The following is a 27,987-nucleotide window of genomic DNA, read 5'->3' as shown; positions in this document are numbered from 1 at the left end:
CTAGGATAGACCCAGAATTAATGTTTTAAGGAACACTCCAACTACTAGGAACACCATTCTGGAACATATTAACCCAATCAGAGAGCTGCCAGTTAGGCTGGTATTTGGTCAACAACAAGCATTTTCTTCCCCACAAAAGAGAGTAATGGAATTAATTTAGCATTTCCTAGCTTGTGGTATCTATTTCAACATAAATTCCTATATAGGGATCGATTGCACATATAACTGTAAAACAGAGTATTGGGGGAAATATTATGATGAGGAAAATCAGAACACAAGCCCAAATCAGGTCCTGGCTGATGACATACAGGCAACCGATACATGTGCTCAGGAACAGCATTTAGAAAATAGACTTAATGAAAATAAATCACCTCTGTATGATTTCCCATTGCGAGAAGCTGATATCTGCGGCTAATCTCAGTAGTTGGAACGAGTGTGGCAATGTTTCAGTTAATTCTGGGTGATTTAGTTTTGCTCCCAATGGATATACATTTTCTGTTCATGAGTTGCTTTGTAACAGAAGTGTGTCTCAGGATTGAGCCTGTCACTTTTTGATGACCTAACAAATAAATAAAACAGTTTTTAAAACCAGCATCCTGGCGACTTGAGAGAATCTGCTTGGCTTCCCAAAGTGTATAGCTCACCAGGACGCAGTCTGCCTCCCGCCCCAGATTGCCTGGCCTAGCAGAAAATACACAGGGTGCCACACACAGTAGCAACATCTTTTTCACATGTGCATCTCTTCCTCTGTATTCTAATAAAATCTGCCAAATGAATAAAAAAGAGGCTCAACTTCTTCACCATGTTAACTGGGATCACAGAAGAAAAATGAGCAAGTTTAGCAGAATTCTCTAGATCTAAATGGTGCAATGAACCTACATTTGGAGAACTCCTAGGTTAACTGAGCTACAGTTTTTAACTTGCTAACTGTAGCATCTAGCTACAACAGTGGTTTCCAATCTTTTTCAGGTTACAGACTCTCTTCCTCCCACTTTGGGAGTCTGGTTAAAGTTTTAGATCCTCCTTCCTGAAAAATGCACATAGAGGTATACCCTGATTTTTGAAAGTTCACTTTTCGAAAGTTCACTTTATGCCACTTTACCAAAGACCGACATTAGTACTTGTTTTCGCTAACCAAAAGAAATCCAAGGAGGATTTTCGATTTTACAAAAAAGGCAAAAAGTGAAAATAGTGTTCAGCATGTGTCTTGCAGTGAGCCGTCATAGAGGCAGCTCACACCTTGAACAGCGACGATGTCACCACCAAGCTCCTTCCCCAGGAACTACACTCAGCATCTCAGCATCCAGGCACCATAGCTTTGAACTGTGTCTGTGAGCATCTGGGCTCTCTCTCAATTTATTTTGTGCATCCGTTAGCAAGATGTGTCCTAAGGTAACTGCTTCTTCCATTTCGGCTTACGGAAGGCTTTTCGGACAGTGAGGAACCCTGTACACTCACAGGCCCCATTCATAGACTTCTAGGTCAACAATCCCTCATCTGACACCATGCCAGAAGCTTCTTGTGTTTATGTTCTTTGGTGTGCGCTCTAGAAATGTGCCCAAATTTGCTGTTTATATTGAAGCAGGTACACACACTACACACATACACATATGTATGTGACATTTTCTCTATTAGAATGAATAAATGAAATAATGTATGAAAAGATATGTCATAAAAAGCCAAATATGAGAATGTTGATATTATTGTTGCTATTATTATTATTTGCATTGGCCATTTAAAAATTCAGCACTAAAACTTTTGGTTGATGTTGCAGCGAATACTTTCTTTTATGGAAATTGCTTTAAAATATGACCTTTACATTCTTATAATCCAAACTGCCTCTTTATTCTTATTTCATTCTAATAAATCTTTTTAAAAAATCACAGCACACCCACTCACCAATCTTTGTGGGACATGTACTCTGCGGAGTCTACTGTACGTGGAGTCCTTTTCATTGTGTGAGAAAACCACTTCTCCATAGTACTCTGATGGGCTTGCACCTTACTGTAACTCCGACAAAGGTCCTGCCGAAAACAATTTGATTCTGACCTGAATTAGTGATTTTATTAATTACATTTTAAGCAAGTCAATTGCTTGTTTTTTAAACTGATTTCTTGTTATAAACTGATTATAGACCACTAATGTTCATTAATATACCAAATTAGATTTCACATCTTCTGCATTATACACTGGAAATGACACCAGTCCACACGTTGACAGGATCAGTTAAAAAGAATGCCTGTTGCAATCACACTGTCCTGTGTAATTGTGGAAGCAGATAACCACTCAAGAACAATTTATGAGCTTGCTAATTCTTTTTTTTCTCTCCTTGCCTGTAGTGGTTAATATACAGCTCTGACATGGAGAGCCCTCAGGAGTGCTGTCTAAATGAAATTCTTACAGTGGGGTGGAAGATAACTTCTGAGAGGGATAACTTTGTTCCAGCATATGGTTTATGGACTTCTGCTTAACATTTGGGGAGAAGGAGTAGGGAATGGGGGGAGCTGGGAATTGGAGAAATACACTGAGAGAAACAATGTTTATTTCCCATTTTGAAAAATAGCATCTCAGGTCAGTAGAATCAAATATGAACTAATGGACTCATGCAAAATCTTTGACAAAGAAAGATCTCTCAATATATACATTTGTTGAATACCTGAAAGAGTGGGTGCCACCTGTCGATATCACAAGGAGAAAAAACAAAATTACATTTACACTGTTAGTCCCTTTGGGCTGCTATAACAGAATACCATAGACCGAGTGGCTTATAAACAACAAACATTTGTTTCTGAGAGTTCCGGAGGCTGGAAAGTCCAAGATCAAGATGCTGCAGATTTGATGTCTTATGAAGGCCCTCTTCCTGGTTCACAGATGTCTGTCTCATTGCTGTGTCCTCCCTTGGTGGAAGGGATGAGGAAGCTCTCTGGGGTCTGGGATCTCTTCTAATAAGGACACTGACCCTATTCATGAGGGCTCCACCCTTATGACCTAATCACCTCCCAAAGCTCTACCTCCAAATACCATCACATTGGGAATTAGGTTTCAACATATGAATTTGGAGCGCACAAACATTCAGTCTATAGCACATACTCATTTACTAGATGCTTATTATATACTATGAGCTAGAGTCAAAGATGAATAGGCATCATTATAATATTTTCTATAAAAAGGAAAATATATCTTAAATATTGTTTTCTAGCAATCAATTTTGGACTTCAAAGTTGTTCCAATTTGTCACCTAGTACTAGACATTTGTTTCAACCAACCTCCCAAATTAGATATTTTGGTTGTTTCAACTTTTACAAATAACACAGAGTAGCAAAAACTAGCTGAAAAAAATAATTTAGCAAAATGAGAAAATCTCTGCTCCCAATTTTGAAATAACTGACAAAAATGCTTAAATTCTGGACCCACAAATTGTTGTAGAACAACACTATTCTATAACAAAGTGATCAAACTCGGCAACAGTGACTGAGGATATTAATTTTGGACCAAACTATAGTGCTGACCGGCCTTATATTTGTCCAATTTATGAAGTTAAATTGCTTTTGATAGGTTGTCTTGGTCTAAATCACTAGCAGACAGAGAGAGACTGGCAACAAATAATTGCAATATAATGTAATAAGTACACCCATTTAGGCTTATCCAAGATGCTAACACAGCAAAAAGGAGGAAGACTGGGAGAGGTTCATGGGTGACATTTGAACTGGGCTTAGAAGGGTAGGCATTTCTATCTAAACCCAGTGAACAATGCAGAGAAAACTACTCCAAAATGTCTTTAAGTAATTTTTAAAAAAAAATCAGGATTCTATGCTGATGAGTATTATTAAACTAATAGAGTCAGTGTTTTTTTTTTTTTTTTAAATCTAAGCTCTCTCTCGGAAGACCATTTAGCTTTCATCATTTTTAGTTCCACTAAGTGGGGTATAAAACTAGGCTGATGTATTTGGGTTGGCAGATAAAGACTTAGAAAAGTGCTACTACCAGTCATGTGAAAATTTGGAGTTAAGATCAATTGTGATCCAAAGCAGGGTGACCAAAGGTTAATCGCTGACATCTAAAACGATCATTTTGATGGCCATACCTTCTTTAGGTTTTATTTTAGGCTTATCTGTCCTATTCTCTGAGAACAAGTGCTTCATGGACTCATTGATTTCCTTCTCTGAAGTCTATTCTTTGACTGAAAGCATCTGTTAAACTTTTTGGATCTTTCACAGATGGGCAAATGTGGCTTCTCACCAGCAAGTTCATCACGGAGATATGAAGACTCAAAAATATGTTCAACGTTTTTGCTCTGCAGCTCAGGGAGGACGCATGGATCCTTGCAGTCAAGGTTCTCAATCTGCTAGTTTCTAGCAGCTGGTAGCCTTGAGGCTTGTTTTTTCAATGAAGACCTCTCAAGCTAAGCAGAGGTTCCAAATGGTGAGTCTAGCTATAGCTACCTTTGTGACATTTACCTATTTGCTCTCATATCTATTCCCTGAACTTCCTCAGCTTGGCTCTGCATCTCAGGGAACTACATTTCCCAGACTTCTTTGCTCTGTTTTCCTGGTAGTCTTGACCAATGGAAGCATTGGTAAAAGACTGTAAGGTAGGGGAAAGGAAGAAGCCAGTGTATTTCTCATATTCATTGTGCTTCTAGTGGTGTCTCTAGCAGTTGCTGTATCACCTTCATGATTCTAGCTCCTCTTGGACTATTCCTTCCCTCTGTGGTCTCAGTTTCTGCCGTGAGTCCTCCACTGCTGATCTAGCTCATGCTCTGATCACTTCTGCTCTCTGGTAACATCACCTCCACCTTGTGTCTCTCCCGCTTCTGCCCCAGAGAGTGGCATACTGCAGTTGCTAATTGCTGAATTTCCATCAGAATTCACCATCCACTGTTTGGCGTCTCAGCTCTTCTATCACCGATGTAACTAATTCTTTGTGTTAAATTTCTTCTTTCTGAGACGGAGTGGTTTCTGTTTCCCTGGCTGATATACCACTCGTAATAATCACAAAGCTAATGACCAAAAAAGAAACTGGAGGAATTCTCAATTTAGACAAATCTGTTCACAGTGTGATGCCTGCTCCTGTGAATCTAGGAATCTTGGTATCATAACCATTAGAATCACAGAAAAAAGGTTTCTCCAACTTCCTTTGAGACGTGGGCATATCGATAGTTTAAATAAAGGTCTCAGGGCAGTTCCTAATATGTATTGGGGAGCTGCCAAGTAACCTCTGCCCAGTGGAGTAGTAATTGGCACTTGGTCTTGAATTTCCCTCTCAGGAGATAAACTACAATCTTGTTTCCAAATAGATTTTTTTTTCTTGCTTCTAGCTTTTCATAGAAATATCATGGGCAAAAAAAATGTAATATAGCATATTTTTGCAGGGTCGGGGGGTATATGTATGTCTCATTTTTCCCTTTACACCTTTTACTCCAAAATAGAATAACACATTTATTTTAGAGAGTATTCAAGACTCATTTTAAGCAGAATAGCCTGTACAGTTTTAATCAATAGATAAAGACCCTGGAGAAGCCTTTGCTCTTGCTCGGACATGCTGAATCTCCTATTTAAAGAATGAGCTGCGTACATGAGCCAAGAATGCTTTTTGGTTTGGCAGCCTTTATCTGATCTTTGGGAGAGGTTAAAAGCCCAGATACACAATGTGGAAATGTTGAAACTTCTCCCTAATGCAATCATCATTATATGAGGAGAGGGAAAGAAGAAAACCATCTATTGTATACCTTTTTTTTTTTTTTTCTTTTTTTTTGCGGTACGCGGGCCTTTCAGTGTTGTGGCCTCTCCCGTTGCGGAGCACGGGCTCCGGACGCGCAGGCTCAGCGGCCATGGCTCACGGGTCCAGCCGCTCCGCGGGATATGGGATCCTCCCGGATCGGGGCACGAACCCGCGTCCTCTGCATCGGCAAGCAGACTCTCAACCACTGTGCCACCAGGGAAGCCTTGTATACCTTTTTTTAAACTGAAAAATAAATCCAAGATTTATTGTGGATTGTGAAAATTCATATTTTTATTTACCTTTTAATCATGGTTTTGACATATTATATGGTTTTTATGTAGTGTTTAAAGAAATCCTATATATCGACTTGTAAATGACAGAAGTCACTTTCAGATTTTCAGGGACCGATTAATCTCTCTGAGAGCCCTTGTTTTTCTCCCTCTCTGTTATTTGCTCATTTATATTAGCACTTCCACTAGAAGTCAGAGACAAGAAGATAAGGTGGATGAGAGTGAAAATCCTCATCAGTCATTTTTGTCACCACTAGAATGGTTGAAGAAAGGGCAGCTTGGGAAAAGGAAGCTGAACTTATTAGGAAGAAAATTACAAGGTAATTATTAATGGATTTGCTTGAGTCCTAAAATCCTTGGTCCTGTTACTAGAGAGGATTACAAAAAGGCTGCAGTAACTACAGAGGAGTCCTTTCTCCTTTACATCACTGACAGTGCCCCTCGTGTGTTTCATAGACCAGAAGAAGCCAGTCTCAGATGTGTGAGCAGCCTTTATCTATGATGGCTCAAATGAACAAAGAACCCCTCATCCCCCCAAAACAAAATAAAAAAACAAGCTAACCCTAATGGCAAGAGAGTCTCTGGTGTGTCTGTTGACCTTACCAGCGGTGTGTAGTCCAGAAGCAGTTAAAATACAGGAATACAGCTTGGACTCCTGTGGGTTTTCCCTGAGACAACTGATACATTTTGAATATACTAAAAGATAAGAAAATTGTCCTATTTTTGGTGAGTTTGCTTTTGCAAGTACAGTGAATAAAATTTTCTAATGACAGCTTATAATTAGGTATCTCACAGTTAAGGTAAACACTAGATTACCCACTAAAGGTAGAATCTGCATTCAGTTTTGCAGATAGAAGTACCACTTTGAGTTAGTAGGCCTAGCAGAGGCTGTATTCTGTTGCAGTCAAACTTAAGATGAAAATTCTGTTTATATTTTTTTGAAGAAGTTTGAGACTTTTTCTTCACTCTTAACACTTTGTTCACTCTTTACCAAATGCTCTCTGAGTGCCTCCCAGTGCAGGATGGGTGCAACCAGACTGAACACAAATATATGCCAGATGCCATATTGTCTTATATTTATATTAATTAATAAGCCATGGCACCTTCCTTTTAAAATTTTATGTATTTTTGCATATTTGCCCTTTTTCTAGTCTTTAGCTCTGTGCAGATGAGAAGCAAGTGTAACTTGCTCTCTGCTCAATCCCTAGGACCTAGGACAGTGTCTGATATACTCTGGGTGCTTAATAAACATTTGTGGAATGAATGAATGAGTAAACAAATAATGACACTGGAGTGTGATGCATGTGAATAGGAGTTTGCATAAAGTCCTTTGGAGAGTCAGAAGAAGCAAGAACAAATTGGGGGAAGAGAGAGGCAGACAGGTCACAAACATGTAAACTGAGACTTGAAGGAAGAGTAGACATTTTTCAAGAAGAGTAGCAGACAGACAGGGAGGGCTATTTCAGGTAGAGTCCAGAAAAGTGAAAGTCAGCAAGGGTGTGGCTGCGGGAGGGACGGGAACTGTGTGACTTTGTCAGGCAGAATCTGGGGCAGAACTGCAAGCCCCTCTTCAGGAGTGAACAGTCTTCTGTCACTGGGGACGGGAGTGGGGGCGGGGTAGGGGGTGGGAAGTACCAGAAGAAAAGGCAAGTGTCACTCTCACCTAATGCGTGTCTCCACTGCTGTGGAAACAAAGGGTTTGTTTGTTTGTTTTGGAGGATGGGGACAGGTGAGGGGACTCTCCATCAAAACCACTTTATGCATTCTTCTTTGGATATGATTATTTTAAGTCACTGTAAGTGCTTTTCAAACATGTAAGCTGATTTTGGAAGCAATACTGGCCCCCTCAGAAGTTATTTCATCAATCTTTCCTAGTTCATAACATTGAATTTGTTGGTTTCCAAAGCTACTCTGGGATGAAAACAAAACTATACTTCAATTTTAAAAGCAGTTCTTAACTTGCAGTCATGGTTTTATTTTCCTGGGATTATTTGAATATACCAGTGACACAACTGATAATAATGCTCTTACCAGAGCAGCAATCAGGTGGGTTGAACCCTATTTCTTTTCTTCTACAAATGTTAAAAGAAAACCTCTTGTTCTTCAATAAAAAAATATGTGGAAAAGTCTTCAATTACTGCATCATACTAGTGTGAAGAAAGAACTGGATATTTCTGTTCTCATGTCAGAAAATAAGAGCTAAACTCTGACCTTGGAAGATGAGCAATAATATGTGTTTGAAGCAGTCTGATTGAAGGACAGTATCCAAAAAAGCCTAGGGTATTTGGAAATGGCAAGCAAGATAACAGCAAATGTGTTCTCATAACAAAACAAGCTGGAGGCTTCCCAAGGTAGAGAGATGATTCTTTCTAGCTCTTTCTTACAGAGCTAGAAACAGGAGCTGGGATTCAGGGATTGAAGGCATAATCCTGCCAGGTACAGAGCTAAGAACATGTACATATATTAGCTATTTTAGTTCTCACGATGTAGGTGTTATTATTCCCATTTTACAGATGAGAAAATGAAGGTTTTGATGTCTTGTAATCTGGGCGTGGTGGCCTCTAGTCCATGGATGGAACATTGCTGGCTTGTGTACTGCTGTTTCCTGCTCCAGCATCCACAACAGACAACACTGAAGGGATAGCCTAGCTGCTCCACCTGGGCTGACCACTCCTCTCATTTTACAGATAAGGAAACTGAGACGTAAGGACTTCAAGGGCTTGTTCCAAATCATGCGGGAAGTTAATAATAGAGCCACGTTTGGAACTCAGTTGTCTTCTCAGTGAAGTCTGCTTCCCATTGGCCCAACTGTACCTACTTTCTACCCCTTCTCTACTGCATCATATAGAGAAAAAAGACTAGAGGGATTTTATTTTAATGGTGGCATTTAAAACATATAAAATTTTGCAGCTCCTCGCTAAGACTACATTAAGTCACAAAGTTATAAATCTGGAAATATCAGATAGCAGTGTGAATAGCAGTGAAATTTACTTAGGATTTATTTAACTAGTGAGGTTAAAGTATTGTATTGACTAGCAGGGTGGTGATGAGGTTTTGCACAAAGAAGGAAGAGACTTAGTCTGCTTCTCTTCTGTCACTTACCAAAATAGAGGCCTTGGGTCCCAAGAAGCCAAAGCTGCCACGTCCATGAAATGGGACCAATAGCACTGTGCTTGCCTTAAGAAGTTGCTATGGTGACCTCCCGTCCTGGTGCTAAGCAGTGATTCAAAGCTATGTGTTTCTACTTTCCACCAACAACTATAAAAATTGAAAGTCAGGAACAAAGTTCTTAAAGATTCTGTGAATGAGAATCATCACTTATTTCTCCTGAAAGAGTTAAAAAACAGAACAAAATAAGAAAAACAAAACAAAGAGCTCTCAGGTGTTAGTCATTTTCTGGAAAATGCTATTTGAAAATCAGTACATTTTATGGCCCTTTTTGCAGAATTATGAATTAATATGTGTTCATAGCCTAAGGCCAAAATATCCCAGGATGCGGAAAAGTTGCTATGCATCTATGACTGTTCTCTAAGCTTTCATGGTAATTTGCATTTGCTGGGGAATCAAATGGATCTGTAACACAAAATTACATTAATTTATTAGTAAGTAACGGCATGTCTTAAGGAGATTCAAAGTGATCATAAGTCAAAAAATCTTTGGCGATTAGCATCGCAATGAATGTAAAAACGCGGCATGGGGGGGAGCGTAGGTGGGTGTGGGTGGAAATGAAGGTCCTTTGCAAGAACATCTTATATATTTACATGGCACGTGGCCAAACTAGGAATTCTGTGTAGTCTGTGCAAGTGACAGTCATGTTAAAATTCAACAAGAAGAAACAATTTAAGAACCGACTTTAAAAGCAGCTTTTGGGAGAAGAAAGCAAATGAAACAAAGGAGTGATTGAAGTTAATACTTTTAAGATTACCTCAATAAGAAAAGAGTTGTTTAAAAATCCAATGTAAATCTGTTTCTTAAAGATTTAGGTGTACGGCTTAGTGTTCAGAAATGCTTTTGTGAAAGGATGAATCTACGTTTTCCAAATTATGTTTCAAGTTGTTGTTGTGCTTAAACCTTGAAGTAGAAATAAAAATTCAGAAAAAGGTACATATGCTTGTCATGACTTGCTAATTAATTCACGATTTCTTCTGCTATCTCAGGACTTCCACCTCTCGACTTTAGTATGCTTAGGAATAACAGAAAGAGCTCATTAAACATGGATATTCCAGGCCACCCCCCAATTTTGATTTGCTCAATTTAGGGTAATGCTCTGGAATCTGCATTTTAACAAGACCTACAAGAGGTTCTGATACAGGTGAACTGTAGCCCACACCTTGAGAAATACAGCCTTAGACCAATTTCCAAGGGTGAACTCTGAGTTGACACCTTTATGTTGGAGTGGCTGGTTGGATATAACATATGCTCTCCTATATTGTTCCTTCCTATGAGCATAAATCTTACCAAATCCCTGTGTCTGGTAGCACAGAGCCAGGACAGAAAAGAGTTCCTGACCTTGGGAAAATTTCCCAGTTTCCTCATATTTAAAATAAGAGAGTTGGACTAAATGCTGTCTAGACTCCTATGTAGTTCTAATAGTTTATATGTATATCTGATGCCTGGCAAATATTTTGTAAAGATTATGACTCATGTGTTGGCCAATGTAGACGGAATGAGCCAGGAAAAAACAAAGATCAGTCTTTGGGTCATTAAATCAGTTAAAAAGATGAAATAAGATTTCCCCTCAGCCCCAACCTAAGGAGCTAGAAGGTCAATTAGATAAGGAACTCTGTGCTTAAATTAAAAAAGATCTATGTTGTTTTCCTAAAACTTTATGCAACTGTCTACATATAATTATCAGAAATTAGATGTATTGATTGCCAAGTTGCCATCACGGTGTGGATGGTTGACAATTAGTATGAATAAAAATCATGCTTAGAATCTTTTTAAATAATCCTGTCACCAACAGAGTAAACACAACCCACGTCATTTGTGTTACAAATAATTGAATTCAGAAGGTTCCCATTTGACTAACTCTACGTTAAGTGAGAAACCAATTTCTTTGCTTCATGCTATTGAAATAGTTTTTTTTATATGATATAGGGACTGTGAGATTAAGTTACAGAAAACAATAGTAGGTTATTCAAACAGAAACACTGGAAAAAACTCAGTATTAAAGAAATCACGACTTAATTTTTTTGGTGTGCATTTTACACAAGGCCATACATGGTACCTTAATGATATAAATGGAGTAAAAAAAAATCTGTTGGTTGAGGGTTGATTCCAGTCATAAATACTAATTTACTCTATATTTCCCTAAAATTACTATAGGTAGCAATAAAAAAATTACCCATTCTTATGATTATTTATTTAAAACAACAGCATGTTATGTAATACTGGTACTTAATATTTTTAAAAAATGTACTGCTTTTAAGACATTTGCAAATAGCTGTAGCAAAGCCTATGAATATAAGGTAGAATCTGTTTTGTTTTGTTTTCTTTCAGCAGTGGTGGTGGTGGGGGAGTTTGATCTCCTCAACTGGACTGTAAACTTAAGAGCAAGGACCATACTCTTTATGTTATTTCTAACGCCAACTCCCTGCCTCTACCCTACCCGCCCTGGTGTTCACCATATGTTAGATTCTTAATAAAACTGTTTGATTAAATAAGATGGTTATGCAACATTATTCGCAATTTAAAGTTTTTAATGGGAAATATTTCCTCATCACAATTCTCCGGGTGTGGTACGGAATCACTGTTAGGATCTAATATTTCCATTTGCAACTGTACACAGTCATCCCAACATATTCAGAAGCTTCCTTAAAAGGAGAGAAAACCCAAAAAACAAATGACGAGATATATTAAAAGGCTTTATTTACAATAGAGAAATTTTACAAATATAGTTTTTAAAAATTATGTGTCGATCTATCATTTCCCATAACATTAGAGATTTATATAAAGTTGGAAATGACAGAATGGATTTAAGTACAAATCAAAAACAATCAATGGAAAGAACTGGTAGTACATATGAAGGCATCATGACAAACATCACTGAGTTCTGTAAACTGCCACACAACTTATATGTGTAATATTAATTGCACGACGTATCCCAAACAAATGCAGAAACACAAAATTAAGTACTATTTTAATTATTCACCTTTTGGGATGTGAAAACATATGTAAACTTAATTGCACAGTTTTTGCTGAAAATGAATGAAAGACAGCATTTACCTAAGGACTTCAGTTGTTTAAAATAATTAGTGCAAAATATAACTTTAATTAAATAACATCACCATAATATTAATCTCTTATCTTGTATACATTTTTGGTGTTCTGGGTTTTGTTAAAATATCCAAGTTCTAGAATTGAAATACCTTTGTTCTTGCCACCGGCCGAGCAACACGCAGTACAATCTTCTTGCCTATTTATTCCAGAATACAAAAGGTACGTCATAGTGCAGTGCGTACATACAACTTGATTTTAATATCCTATCTGCTGCAGAAATACCTATCAGCTTGTGCTCTTTCAAATCAGATTGAAAAGCAAAGAAAATAAATTAATTTAAATTGCTAGTCCAAGGACATTCATGTGAAAATTATAATCTAAATACATAGGGCCCAATTTTAACAAGAATCTTCTATATTTTGCCTTTAAGTCCTGGGAAGAGCAATCATGACGTACTAAGGGATCTTTTTTTCACTTACTAATTTTATTGATTTATTGTTTGAATGAATAATATTGAAAAAAAGGGCAGGTCACACAAGGTGGACTAAGTCTATTGAGATCTAAGAAAATAACTGTCTTAAAAAATATTAGGTTGAATCACATGGAATTGCTGATACTGAACAATCTTTAAACTAGAAATGCCTCAATTTCACGTGCTTCAGCCTAATCCATGGGGTTGCACTGATCTATTTGACCACTGTGGTTGAAAATGCAGGTGGTCAAAATCTTTGTACCTCAGTATATGCATCATCATATTAGCCCTTTCATGGGAATATATATAAAATATGAACAAATATGGTAAGAAAACACAAGGTGTCACCAGATCTATTTTTGGGAAAACCATTCATATCTCAAAAAAGGCTTTGAAGAGTCATGTAATCATAATTATTTTGAACTGCTATAGGATTGTAGGGGATTGGGAGTGTCCATTCCTATATATTACTTCTAAGTGGAAATCGCTATGTTGAATTTAACCAGACAAAATACACTACATCCTAATTTGACCTAAAAGTTTATTAGATTTTCCTCAATTGACCATGAATAGATACACTGGCAAAAATTCAGAGTTAAATCCTGCTTTCATAAACTGAAATGAAATAATTTACTACATTTGAGAAAGGGCTCTTCTCAAATCTGAAAAATCTGAACGAAATGTAATGGTTTCTTTTTTTCGAGAAAAAAGAATTAAAGATGAAATGCAAACAAAAAAACATATGAAATACTCACCCTCTCTTCAGAGAGAGCCCCAATTTCTTCATATATTCAGATAAAAGCTAACACACTAAAAGTTATACAATTTCCCTTTAAAAAATATAATTCGGTTAACAGCAGAGCTCTGAAAAACTGGAAAGCTCACTTCTCTGTGTGGTAGAGAATGGAAGAAATTAACCAGTACATGATCCAGAGATGACACAGGGCATTTAAAGTAAACCTTGAGAACTAATTCCCAAATTAGGAAACACTAATATAAGTGACCAACAAAAATATACCATGGATCCAATGAAATGAGGTCAAGAGGAGATGATGCTTCTGGGATGACATTCTAATTTGAATTAAAATGTGAGTAAAGTATTTTAGAAGACACTCTATCAAATAATGATAGACCTGCATAAGGAGGCTTGTCACAGTTATAAGATCTGTCTCTGGTGGATAGACAAACCAGATTAACACGAAATTGAAAAGGAAAAAGCTTTTTTATTATTTAATTTATTATTATGGCTTTTTGCAACATGGCAAAACATTACAGCTTACAGCAGACACCATCTCCTCATAGAGGAGGAAAAAGTTTTGCAGTCAAATCAAAATTGTAATTAAGAGGTCATTGGTATACCATTCTATTTAGTTTAATAAAAATGATACTACACCTTCCTGAACTCCAGATAAAAGATTACTTAAAACAAACAAACAAACAAAAAACCATGTGATTCACTGAATGAATAATAAAGGCTACAATAAGGAATTTAGGTCCATCTATGCCTATGATAATAAACATAAAAGACTGCAAAACAATTTTAAAACTTAGAATAATCACAGACCTATTAATAAAAATTCATCATATGCCTGATCACCAGAAAAGGAATTATTAAGGTATGCAGTGAAGGGAATGGAGGAGAGTAAAATATAAAATGTCTTTTTATTTCTCATTGACTTCAACTTTCTTTATATTCCTAGAGAGTACAGGGAGAAGATGTGCCTCGGTATTGAAGATCCAGTGTTCCAGTGGAAGTAGATCGTCATCAGAAAATATTAAGTACAAATATCTGGAGAGAGAAACATGGGTATGTGAGGCCTGAGAGACCCTGTCAGCCAGTGAAACCACAAAGAGACAGAAAAAAAACACATCAATGTCTCCATTCATCTTATGGGAGAATCACGGACAACCGTCAAGTATAGCAAAACCTTAAGGGGTATACTCATTAATGCCGAAGAAAGAAGCTGCTCTGTGCTTTGGTCCCCGTGTACGAGAACCATACAAAGCAGTCCCAAGTTGTCGAACTTACATGATGATGAAAACACACCTGCAATTACTGCCGTGCACGTAGAATGGCATTCGGAAGCAGTCATGCTTGATGTTATTTGAATGTGTTCATGATAAACACAACTAGAAAGAAGATCTCTTCAGGTATCTTAGTCACATACAACCAGAATAATTTTTACTTACTTTAGTGTTTCTGCCAGGAAGAAACTCTGCTGCACATCATCATAGCTCTCCTTGTGGAAGTAAACATCCCTGAGGCCTGAATAGCCTCCTTTCACTCTGCAGTGTTTCTCCAAAGCCTAAATCACAATGAGGAGGGAAAAAAAATGGTCACATTCCAGTAAACTGACTGTCACAAATTTTTACCATTAGATTGTCACATTTAACTAAAATAAGGATTCAAATGGAATGATAGATTGCAATAGTTTCAGGTGAAAATTTAAAAAACCTTAACATGTAAATGCAAATAAAGTATGGAAAGTTAAAGGACATATGGACGGTATATCTCATCTAATTGGAAACACTTCTACATTTAGTTCTGGAATTTCAGTGATTTTTACCATTTCTTTTTATGGTCTAGAGCAGGATGCACCAACTACAGACCACAAGCTGTATCCAGCCTGCTTTTTGTTTTTGTAAGTAAGGTATTATTGAACCACAGCCACACTCACTTGTTTACATATTGTCTGTGGCTGTTTTTTCACTACAATGGCAGAGTTGAGTAAATGCAGAGGGCCCCCAAGCCCAATTCTCTCTGGCCCTTTCAGAAAAAGTTTGCTGAACCCTGGTCTAGAGAGATTGTTCATGTCAACCGGGATTCTAAACCGCTGGTTGAGAAAGTGCACTGGAACCAAAACAGCTGCTACTATCATCAGAATATCTTATTTTTAAAAAATTGACTGGAGTACTGAGTGATATTGGTGACTGACAGATATAAAAGAGAAAATGGAAAGCAGTGAAAAAAACATGGCTGGTATCCATTTCTGAAATACATCTTTCTTTTCTTTAGTCTGAGATGGAAGAAAGATGGGATGAAACCACTGATAACTACGAGGAGAGAAATGAGCCTACATTTCTACAGCTGCCTGACTACAATGAGTACTACAGTCAGAGATGGGAAGAGACATGGGTTGGGCAGGGTGGGAACGAAAATTTAGGTAACACCTAAAATAACTTGCCTTCCATTCTGTCAGCTGCTGCTAACCTGACTGCTCTTTGTATTTGGAAATTACATTGGTTTGCTTTGCTGGTTACCAGGCATAGTCATCTCCAGGAAAGTTATTTTCTATTCACCACATCCTATTAATTCTAATAGCTAAAAGGTCAAATAAAGATTTCCACTGTATACAAACTGTCACTGGAAATCTGGTTCTAATTCATAGAATGTGGACAAAAATAATAAAGTAAGTGTAAGCCTAAGCCCCTTAAAGTTTTTAATGAGATAAAGAAAACATAGGAAACATGAAAAAAATGTTACTCTTAGGTTCTCAAGTCATTATTCATTTATTTTTCAGTTTTCTTTTACAGATCACAACCCTGTTCCTCTTTTTTTATGTGCATAATTACATCATATTTTCCTCCCATTTAGCTCAACTACCAAGATATGGCATAGGTCCTGCCATGTTAGTTGAGAAAAATCTTCATTGGCTAGAAAAGGGTTTTGGAGGAAAGCACGGCTCTAAGCATGTGGAGCCCAGAAAACGTGGGACGGATGAGGCAAAGGCAGGGAGCAGGAATGTGGTGCTGAGAGCTCAGCTTCCATCTGCAGACACTGATAATGAGGATATTGATCCTGCACCCTGGGGCTGGAGGGCAGAAGGGAGAGAGCATGCGGCCCAGAGGAGAAGCATTTAATTACCAGGCGAAAGAAAATCTAACTGGCAGGCTATGTGAATAAAAAACACCCATCTCCTGGTTTGGTACTGTTTAAAAGCCCCGGGGAATATAAGAACAATTAACTTAAAAAAAATCTTCGATTAAATTCTTAGTTTCAGACAAAGAGCTAAGTGGGGGAAAAGCCTGAAGAAAGGAACTTTCAGGTCCTATTATATTTTTCCTTCCTTCTTTTTTGATAACAGTTCTTTTTGATAAAAAGTCATATACCAGATACATGGAGTAGGCCAAAACTTATTTATAAAAAAGGAAAAAAACCCGAAGATTTAGAAGAAATGGGTAAATTTGTTATTACTGAACATAATGAAATCCTATTTCTAGACATCTCCTTAATAAAGAGATTTTATCCACAGATGTTTTTCTTGGTTTGCCCCTTGAAGTTTTTTGGTAATAAAGAAATAAGCTAAAGAGAGGGCCAGGCATGATAACAGCTAACCCTCCCTCCTGTAGAAATTTCTATAAGCTCCTTCTTTTATTATAGAAAAAAGAGTTGTTTTGGGGGTAGGCGCTGCCCAAACGTTTTTCATCTTTTCAGATCACCTCCACTCATTCTTTTTCTCCCCCAATCCTGATGTGGTGAACCAGAGTAGTCAAGAAGACAATCTAACGTTTTAGAGGTGGGGGCCGAATCCCAGCTCCAGACTCCCTAGCTGCGGCCTCAGTTTCCTGGACCCAGGAAGCATGCCTTTTCTCAACATGAGGTTGTCCTGAGAAAAAAACTCAAGACTAGTCCAGAAGATGGCAGAGGAGTAAGATGTGGAGATCACCTTCCTCCCCACAAACACATCAAAGATATATCTACACATGGAACAACTCCTACAGAACACCCACTGAACGCTGGCAGAAGACCTCAGACCTCCCAAAAGTCAAGAAACTCCCCACGTACCTGGGTAGGGCAAAAGAAAAAAGAAAAAACAGAGACAAAAGAATAGGGATGGGACCTGCACCTCTGCGAGGGAGCTGTGAAGGAGGAACGGTTTCCACACACTAGGAAGCCCCTTCGCAGGTGGAGACAGGGGTTGGCTGGGTGGAAGCTTTGGAGCCACGGAGGAGAGAGCAGCAATAGGGGTGCAGAGGGCAAAGCGGAGAGATTCCTGCACAGAGGATCAGTGCTGACCAGCACTTACCAGCCCGAGAGGCTTGTCTGCTCACCTGCCAGGGTGGCGGGGGCTGGGAGCTGAGGCTCAGACTTCGGAGGTCAGATCCCAGGGAGAGGACTGGGGTTGGCTGCGTGAACGCAGCCTGAAGGGGGCTAGTGCGCCACAGCTAGCCAGGAGGGAGTCCGGGAAAAAGTCTGGATCTGCCAGAGGCAAGAGACCATTGTTTTGGGGTGCGTGACGAGAGGGGATTCCTTCCCTGTCTGTCCACAGAAGGCAGCAGAGCACTGCCTAAACAAGCTCCAGAGACAGGCATGAGCCGCAGCTATCAACTCGGACACCAGAGATGGGCTTAAACGCTAATGCGGCTGCTGAGGCCACCAAGAAGCCTGTGTGCGAGCACAGGTCACTATCCACACCTCCCTTCCCAGGAGCCTGTGCAGCCCGCCCCTGTCAGGGTCCCGTGATCCAGGGACAACTTCCCTGGGAGAACACACTGTGCGCCTCAGGCTGTTGCAACGTCATGTCGGCCTCTGACACTGCAGGCTCGCCCCACATTCCGTACTCCTCCTCCCCCCGGGTCTGAGTGAGCCAGAGCCCCGAATCAGCTGCTGCTTTAACCCCGTCCTGTCTGAGTGAAGAACAGACGCCCTCCAGCGACCTACACGCAGAGGCGGGGCCAAATCCAAAGCTGAGCCCCGGGAGCTGTGCGAACAAAGAAGAGAAAGGGAAATCTCTCCCAGCAGCCTCAGGAGCAGTGGATTAAAGCTCCACAATCAACTTGATGTACCCTGCATCTGTGGAATGCCCGAACACACAACGAATGAACCCAAAATTGAGGTGGTGGACTTTGGGAGCAACTGTAGACTTGGGGTTTGCTGTGTGCGACTGACTTGTTTCTGATTTTTATGTTTATCTTAGTATAGTTTTTAGTGCTTCTTATCATTGGTGGATTTATTGGTTTGGTTGCTCTTTTTTTTTTACTTAATTTTTTTATTTTAATAATTAAAAAAACATTTTAATTATTTAATTTAATTTATTACTATTATTTTCTTTCTTTTTTTCCCTCCCTTTCTTCTGAGCCATGTGGCTAACAGGGTCTTGGTGCTCTGGCTGGGGATCAGGCCTGAGCCTCTGAGGTGGGAGAGACAAGTTCAGGACACTGGACCACCAGAGATCTCCAGGCCCCACATAATATCAATCAGCGAGAGCTCTTCCAAGGATCTCCGTCTCAATGTTACGACCCAGTTCTACCCAACGGCCAGCAAGCTCTAGTGCTGGACGCCCCATGCCAAACAACTAGCAAGAGAGGAACACAAACCCACCCATTAGCAGAGAGGCTGCCTAAAATCATAATAAGGTCACAGACACCCCAAAACACACCACTGGATGCAGCCCTGCTACCAGAAAGACAATATCCAGCCCCACCCACCAGAACACAGGTGCCAGTCCCCTCTACCAGGAAGCCTACACAACCCAATGAAGCAACCTTACCCACTGGGGGCAGACACCAAAAACACCAGGAACTACAAAAATTCAGTCTGTGAAAAGGAGACCCCAAACACAGCAAGTTAAGCAAAACAGGAAGAAAGGGAAATATGCAGCAGAGGAAGGAGCAAGGTAAAAACCCATCACACCAAACAAATGAAGAGGAAATAGGCAGTCTACCTGAAAAAGAATTCAGAGTAATGATAGTAAAGATGATTCAAAATCTTGGAAACAGAATGGAGAAAATACAAGAAACGTTTAACAAGGACCTAGAAGAAATAAAGAGCAAACAAACAATGATGAACAACACAATAAATGAAATTAAAAATTCTCTAGAATGAATTAATAGCACAATAACTGAGGCAGAAGAATGGATAAGTGACCTGGAAGATAAAATTGTGGAAATAACTATTTCAGAGCAGAATAAAGACAAAAGAATTGAGGACAGTCTCAGAGATCTCTGGGACAACATTAAACACACCAACATTCGAATTACAGGGGTCCCAGAAGAAGAAGAGAAAAAGAAAGGGAGTGAGAAAATATTTGAAGAGATTATAGTTGAAAACTTCCCTAATATGGGAAAGGAAATAGTCAATTAAGTCTAGGAATCACAGAGAGTCCCATACAGGATAAATCCAAGGAGAAACACGCCAAGACACATATTAATCAAACTATCAAAAATTAAATACAAAGAAAAAATATTAAAAGCAGCAAGGGAAAAGCAACAAATAACATACAAGGGAATCTCCATAACGTTAACAGCTGATCTTTAAGCAGAAACTCTGCAAGCAGGAAGGGTGTGGCAGGACATATTTAAAATGATGAAAGGGAAAAACCTACAACCAAGAGTACTCTACCCCACAAGGATCTCATTCAGATTCCACGGAGAAATTAAAACCTTTACAGACAAGCAAAAGATAAGAGAATTCAGCAGCACCAAACCAGCTTTACAAAAAATGCTAAAGGAACTTTTCTAGGCAGGAAACACAAGAGAAGGAAAAGACCTACAAAAACAAACCCCAAACAATTAAGAAAATGATACTAGGAACATACATATTGATAACTAGCTTAAATGTAAATGGATTAAATGCTCCAACCAAAAGACACAGACTGGCTGAATGGATACAAAAACAAGACCTGTATATATGCTGTCTACAAAAGACCCACTTCAGACCTAGGGACACATACAGACTGAAAGTAAGGGGATGGAAAAGATATTCCATGCAAATGGAAATCAAAAGACAGCTGGAGAAGCAATTCTCATATCAGACAAAATTGACTTTAAATTAAAGACTATTACAAGGAAAAAGAAGGACCCTACATAATGATGAAGGGATCAATCCAAGAAGAAGATATAACAATTGTAAATATTTATGCACAGAACATAGGAGCACCTCAATACATGAGGCAAATAATAACAGCCATAAAAGGGGAAATCAATAGTAACACAATCATAGTGGGGGACTTTGACACCCCACTTTCACCAATGCACAGATCATCCAAAATGAAAATAAATAAGGAAACACAAGCATTAAATGACACATTAAACAGGATGGCCTTAATTGATATTTATAGGACATTCCATCCAAAAACAACAGAATACACTTTCTTCTAAACTGCTCTTGGAACATTCTCCAGGACAGATCATATCTTGGGTCACAAATCAAGCCTTGGTAAATTTAAGAAAATTGAAATCATATCAAGTATCTTTTATGACCACAAAGCTATGAGACTAGATGTCAATTACAAGAAAAAAACTGTAAAAAATACAAACACATGGAGGCTAAACAATATGATACTAAATAACCAAAAGATCACTGAAGAAATCAAAAAGGAAATCAAAAAATACTCAGAAACAAATGACAACGAAAACACAATGACCCAAAACCTACAGGATGCAGCAAAAGCAGTTCTAAGAGGGAAGTTTATAGCAATACAATCCTACCTCAAGAAACAAGAAAAGTCTCAAATAAACAATCTAAATTTACACCTAAAGAAATTAGAGAAAGAAGAACAAAAAAACCCAAGTTAGCAGAAGGAAAGAAGTCATAAAGATCAGATCAGAAATAAATGAAAAAGAAATGAAGGAAACAATAGCAAAGATCAATAAAACTAAAAGCTGGTTCTTTGAGAAGATAAACACAATTGATATACCATTAGTCAGACTCATCAAGAGAAAAAGGGAGAAGACTCAAATCAATAGAATTAGAAATGAAAAAGGAGAAGTAACAACTGACACCGCAGAAATAAAAAGGATCATGAGAGATTACTACAAGCAACTATATGCCAATAAAATGGACATCCTGGAGGAAATGGACAAATTCTTAGAAAAGCACAACCTTCTGAGACTGAACCAGGAAGAAATAGAAAATATAAACAGACCAATCACAAGTAATGAAATTGAAACTGTGATTAAAAATCTTCCAACAAATAAAAGCCCAGGATTAGATGGCTTCACAGGTGAATTCTATCAAACATTTAGAGAAAAGTTAACACCTATCCTTCTAAAACTCTTCCAAAATACAGCAGCAGGAGGAACACCCAACCTCATTCTATGAGGCCACCATCACCCTGATACCAAAACCAGACAAAGATGTCACAAAAAAAGAAACTATAGGCCAATATCACTGATGAACATAGATGCAAAAATCCTCAACAGAATACTAGCAAACAGAATCCAACAACACATTAAAAGGATTATACACCATGCTCAATTGGGTTTTAACCCAGGAATGCAAGGATTCTTCAATAACACAAATCAATCAATGTGATACACCATATTAACAAACTGAAGGAGAAAAACCATATGATCATCTCAAGAGATGCAGAAAAAGCTTTCAACAAAATTCAACGCCCATTTATGATAAAAACCCTGCAGAAAGTAGGCATAGAGGGAACTTACCTCAACATAATGAAAGCCTTTTATGACAAACCCACAGCAAACAACATTCTCAATGGTGAAAAACTGAAACAATTTCCACTAAGAGCAGGAACAAGACAAGGTTTTCCACTCTCACTGCTGTTATTCAACATAGTGGTGGAAGTTTTAGCCACAGCAATCAGAGAAGTAAAAGGAATCCAAATCGGAAAAGAAGAAGTAAAACTGTCACTGTTTGCAGATGACATGATACTATACATAGAGAATCCTAAAGATGCTACTAGAAAACTACTAGAGCTAATCAACAAATTTGGTAAAGTAGCAGGATACAAAATTAATGCATGGAAATCTCTTGCCTTCCTATACACTAATGATGAAAAATCTGAAAGGGAAATTAAGGAAATACTCCCATTTACCACTGCAACAAAAAGAACAAAATACCTAAGAATAAACCTACCTAATGAGACAAAAGACCTGTATGCAGAAAACAATAAGACACAGATGAAAGAAATTAAAGATGATACAAAGGGATGGAGAGATGTATATACTATGTTCTCAGACTGGAAGAATCAATATTGTGAAAATGACTATACTATCCAAAGCAATCTACAGATTCAAGGCAATCCCTATCAGACTACCAATGGCATTTTTCACAGAACTAGAACAAAAAAATGCAAAATTTCTATGGAAACACAAAAGACCCTGAATAGCCAAAGCAATCTTGGGGAAGAAAAACGGAGCTGGAGGAATCAGGCTCCCTGACTTCAGACTATACTACAAAGCTACAGTAATCAAGACAGTATGGTACTGGCACAAAAACAAAAAGATAGATCAATGGAACAGGATAGAAAGCCCAGAGATAAACCCATGCACATATGGTCACCTTATTTTTGATAAATAAGGCAAGAATATACAATGGAGAAAAGACAGCCTCTTCAATAAGTGGTGCTGGGAAAACTGGACAGCTACATGTAAAAGAATGAAATTAGAACACTCCCTAACACCAAACACAAAAATAAAATAAAAATGGATTAAAGACCTAAATGTAAGTCCAGACAGTATAAAACTCTTAGAGGAAAACATATAACACTCTCTGACATAAATCACAGTAAGATTCTTTTTGACCCACCTCCTAGAGAAATGGAAATAAAAACAAAAATAAACAAATGGGACCTAATGAAACTTAAAAGCTTTTGCACAGCAAAGGAAACCATAAGCAAGACGAGAAGACAACCCTTAGAATGAGAGAAAATATTTGCAAACGAAGCAACTGACAAAGGATTAATCTCCAAAATATACAAGCAGTTCATGCAGCTCAATATCAAAAACACAAACAACCCAATCCAAAAATGGGCAGAAGACCTAAATAGACATTTCTCCAAAGAAGATATACAGATTGCCAACAAACACATGAAAGGATGCTCAACGTCACTTATCATTAGAGAAATGTAAATCAAAACTACAATGAGGTATCACCTCACCCCAGTCAGAATGGCCATCATCAAAAAATCTAGAAACAATAAATGCTGGAGAGGGTGTGAGAAAAGGGAACTCTCTTTCACTGTTGTGGGAATGTAAATTGATACAGCCACTATGGAGAACAGTAAGGAGGTTCCTTAAAAAACTAAAAATAGAATTACCATATGACCCAGCAATCCCACTACTGGGCATATACCCTGAGAAAACCATAATTCAAAAAGAGTCATGTACCACAATGTTCACTGCAGCACTATTTACAATAGCCAGTACATGGAAGTAACCTAAGTGTCCATCGACAGATGAATGGATAAAGAAGATGTGGCACATACATACAATGGAATATTACTCAGCCATAAAAAGAAATGAAATTGAGTTATTTGCAGTGAGGTGGATGGATGGACCTAGAGTCTGTCATGCAGACTGAAGTAAGTCAGAAAGAGAAAAACAAATACTGTATGCTACTACACATGTATGGAATCTAAAAAAAAAAAAAATGGTTCTGAAGAACCTAGGGGCAGGACAGGAATAAAGATACAGACGTAGAGAATGGACTTGAGGACATGGGGAGGGGGAAGGATAAGCTGGGACGAAGTGAGAGAGTGACATGGACTTATACATACTACCAAATGTAAAATAGATAGCTACTGGGAAGCAGCTCCATGGCACGGGGCAATTAGCTTGGTGCTTTGTGACCACCTAGAGGGGTGCGATAAGGAGGATGGAAAGGAGATGCAAGAGGGAAGAGATATGGGAATATATGTATACATATAGCTGATTCACTTTGCTATACAGAAGAAACTAACACAACATTGTAAAGTAATTATACTACAATAAAAATGTTTAAAAAAAAACGAATAAAACTCAAGATGAAGACACACTTAGCACAGTGACAGGGGCCTTTCAGATGTTTAGAGAGGCCTAGCTATTTTTATTCTTCGAGGCTTTTGGTAAGTTAAAATGAAAAAAGGCGGGGGTATGCTGAATAGGCATTTTTAACTTTCAAAAAATGAAAAACCTTCATGTCAAGTTTAATTTTAAGACTTTAGGGATGTGAAGCTGGGGACAAGCAGCTCTCCTGGGCCCCCCGTAATAGGCCCTGGTTTTACAGTTTTTCCACAGTGGAAGTGGCTATGTATCCAGGCTGGTTAGTCTGATCAGAACATCATTTCACCACAATCTGTTCTGGGGCTCTCAGCCTCATGGGCAAGAGTTCCTCTAAAAACAGAGCATGAGACAAGGATTGGATGCAGGGAGATTTTGGGGGAGGTGATATCAGGAAGTGAGTGAGTGGGGAGAGTGAAACAAGGAAGGGAGAAGGGCCAGTGAAATACACGTTGAGCGGGTCACTGCTGTGTGCATGGGGGGGCTTGCTCCCGCTGGAAACCCTCTAAGGAACCATCTAGACTGCATCTCAGAATTATTCTTCAGAGAAGCAAGACTGGATAGTTATCCGTCAACTCTTAAAACCTCACTTGGCTGAGGGCTGCCCCTGCGGCTGCAGACTCTCCCAGGCTTCCCAGACCACAGCCAGCTGCCTGTGAAGGGGCTCTGAGTTAGCACAGTTGACAAGACTGGGTGCTGGAAGTCATGCTGCCCACAGACCAGGGTGCCGCTCACTGCAGCCGTAGCTGAGACACAGGGTGGGCTGCGGAGATGGGACAGGAAAAAAGGGGCTGCCATACGTTCTAAGTCTATGATCTCTGTGCTTTACAAAAGGCCAAGAGCCCCTAGCACTCCTCTCTCCCCACTACACCTCAAGTTCTAACAGAAGTTATTGATACTACTGGCAAAAACAAGGGGAATTCCTGTGTTGTGACAAGTTAACAATTTGACATCATATGCTACACTAAAAGGGGTTAATAGATAAAAATCCTAACACATCAAACCAACCTTATTACCCTACAAAAAACCAATGCACTCCCCCCTCAAAGAACCAAGCAAATGGAATCTTCCTGCCCACATGACAGTATTTACTTACTTCTTCCACTTTTGATCAATCTGTTATATATTTTTCACACTTTAACGTCTCTAAAATTGGCAATGTCATAATTTAATTGGTAGTGTTGTGCTTTCTTAATGGCATATAAAATGGTGTTTCTTATCAGTTATGGTGTTTTATATTTGATGAAATATGTTATTACTGATATTTTCAATTTAAACTGATTTGCAAGGTGAGTATTAACCTTAATTTCTTTGCTGGCCTATTGAAGACCAAAATAATTCCCAATCACCAAGGCTTGGATGAATCTCAATTTTAATATACTTTTTTCAGAGGAAAAAAACATAAACTTAAAGAAACTGAAATTACAACTGACTAACCATAATTAGAAAATTATGCCAAAAAAAAGAGGCCTAAAAAATTGCTATTACTTAAAATGGTTGACAACTGGTTATAAGACACACATTAAATGAAGAGGGTTAATAAGCATGATTCATCAATGGCTTCCTGAGATATCAGATAAATTTTACATAAAGGCAATATTCATTTTAGATTTCCCGAGAGAAGTTATTCCTAATGGTTTTAAAAGACAGATAACTTTCTAACAAAGAGTGCTAGACAATAAGAGAATGTAATTAAAGCATTTGCTTGTTCTTATCCCCTGAATTCCCTCTCACTCCTTTTGGAATAATAGCTCTTAAAATTAGACGTTGTGGAGTTCCCTGGTGGCGCAGTGGTTGGGAGTCCGCTTGCTGATGCAGGGGATGTGGGTTTGTGCCCCGGTCCGGGAGGATCCCACGTGCTGCGGAGCAGCTGGGCCCGTGAACCCGCGTACCGCAAAAAAGAAAAAAAAAAATTAGACGTTGTTTGATGTATATCCTGAAGGGCGCCTCTGTTGGCATTCAGCACACAAAGTGTTCAACAGATTAGTTTAGGAAGATGATACACCATATTCAGCAGGAAGAGACTCAAGAAGCGACAAAGACAATTCAAATAACACACTGGACAGATATGAAGCTTATGGATATTCAGAGAACCCTGAGACTAGTGTCGGAATATTCTTGTACAAAGTAGCTCTTCTACAGGTACTTTATAAAATTTAGCTCTAAGTAGCTAAGTTACTCTAACTAAAAGCATATTTTATCATTTTCATGCCCAAAGACTAAAAGAAGCAATCACATAGTGGTTTCTTGAAACAGAGAGCAGGTTGGGGTAACTATTCCCAAGTTGCCCGTAATCCTTTGTGGAATTAACCGATCACCTTTTTTATAGTCATGAGAACTTAATTTTATAATATGCCTTTCTAGATTTCTCCTTCAACACCAGAGTAGGTATATTTATATCACTGTTACATAAAGCAAAGCTGAAGCCAGGGATATTGGATGACTTAACTGAAAACGCTCAGTCTTGAATGGAAAAATGGCTGGTCAAAACTTTAAAAATCATAGAAAAGTTGATATGCTAGATTTATAGGTATGACTGAACATTTTTTCCACAGACATTTTTCTTTCTTTCTTTTTTTTTTTTTTTTTTGCGGTACGCAGGCCTCTCACTGTTGTGGCCTCTCCCGTTGCGGAGCACAGGCTCCGGACGCACAGGCTCAGCGGCCATGGCTCATGGGCCCAGCCGCTCCGCGGCATGTGGGATCTTCTCGGACTGGGGCATGAACCCGTGTCCCCCGCATTGGCAGGCGGACTCTCAACCACTGCGCCACCAGGGAAGCCCCCCACAGACATTTTTCTATAAGAAACATAAGCAAACTAAAACGTCACCTCTACAGCTTCCCAGGCCCATTTCCTGTATTTTGGATCATGAGTCAGTCGCCACATGTACATGTAAGTCTCAACAACTTCTGGCCGTAGGATGTAGTATTTTTCATTTTGCCTCGTAGCAATGGCTTCAACACCACCATCGAATCTGAAAGCTTCTGGTCCCAGTTTCACAACTAAAGGAGATGCAATGGAGGACAAAGGTTATTGTCCTAGACAATGTTTAGTGTCTATAACTTAAATGAAACTAGAAAGTACCTTACAACATTCAAGAGAGGTGTCAAAACAATCATTTTAAGGAATAATTATAAACACTGTATAATAAGCAATATTCAATATACCTTTATAATTTATTCATTGAAAAGAGTCCATTTTAGAAAATGGTAATGATCCCTTATTTTCTTTCATTTAACCACCATTTACTGAGCACCCACTGGGTAGGTGCAAAGCACCACCTTATTAGTGAGCTAGAAAATCAGTGGTTGAGAATTCTAAGTCATTATGTCATAAAGGTTATTTAGTATTTGTACATCAAACTCCTATTTTTATAAGAAGGCCTCCAGACTCATCATATATTTCATGGAGATTCTGGGAAGATTAATAATGGTTTATAGCATACCAAGTTTCTTTTGTACTGGGACAGAGACTCTCACCCAATGTTATTTACCTAAAGCAGGGCCAATAAGTTAGACAGACTTAACCCTTTATGGCCTGGATTTTTGTTTCTTGGTAAAC

General features: G+C 38.6%; 1 protein-coding gene and 1 long non-coding RNA gene across 3 annotated transcripts in view; both read right to left on the bottom strand.

Annotated features, from left to right (window-relative positions):
• Positions 1-249: 249 nt before the first annotated feature.
• LOC132436952 (uncharacterized) lies at positions 250-9,454 on the bottom strand. The gene is made up of 3 exons (XR_009521936.1): positions 9,114-9,454; positions 5,729-5,964; positions 250-2,024 (listed from the first exon to the last, which is right to left on the bottom strand). It is a non-coding gene; the product is annotated as an uncharacterized lncRNA (long non-coding RNA).
• A 2,408-nt stretch (positions 9,455-11,862) lies between these two features.
• MAN1A1 (mannosidase alpha class 1A member 1) overlaps positions 11,863-27,987 on the bottom strand; it is a 179,589-nt gene continuing 163,464 nt past the window's right edge. For both annotated transcript variants that reach the window (XM_060030030.1, XM_060030031.1), the window contains exons 10-12: positions 27,256-27,428; positions 14,893-15,008; positions 11,863-14,491 (exon numbers count right to left, since the gene is read on the bottom strand). In XM_060030030.1, the coding sequence (XP_059886013.1) occupies positions 14,365-14,491; positions 14,893-15,008; positions 27,256-27,428 (416 nt within the window). In that variant the 3' untranslated portion in view covers positions 11,863-14,364. The remainder of the gene's footprint in view (positions 14,492-14,892; positions 15,009-27,255; positions 27,429-27,987) is intronic.

This window comes from Delphinus delphis, chromosome 14 (genome assembly GCF_949987515.2).
Source record: "Delphinus delphis chromosome 14, mDelDel1.2, whole genome shotgun sequence".
NCBI classification, from domain to species: Eukaryota; Metazoa; Chordata; class Mammalia; order Artiodactyla; family Delphinidae; genus Delphinus; species Delphinus delphis.
Note: the sequence above shows the minus strand (reverse complement) of the source record. Positions and strands in the feature narration are given on the sequence as shown.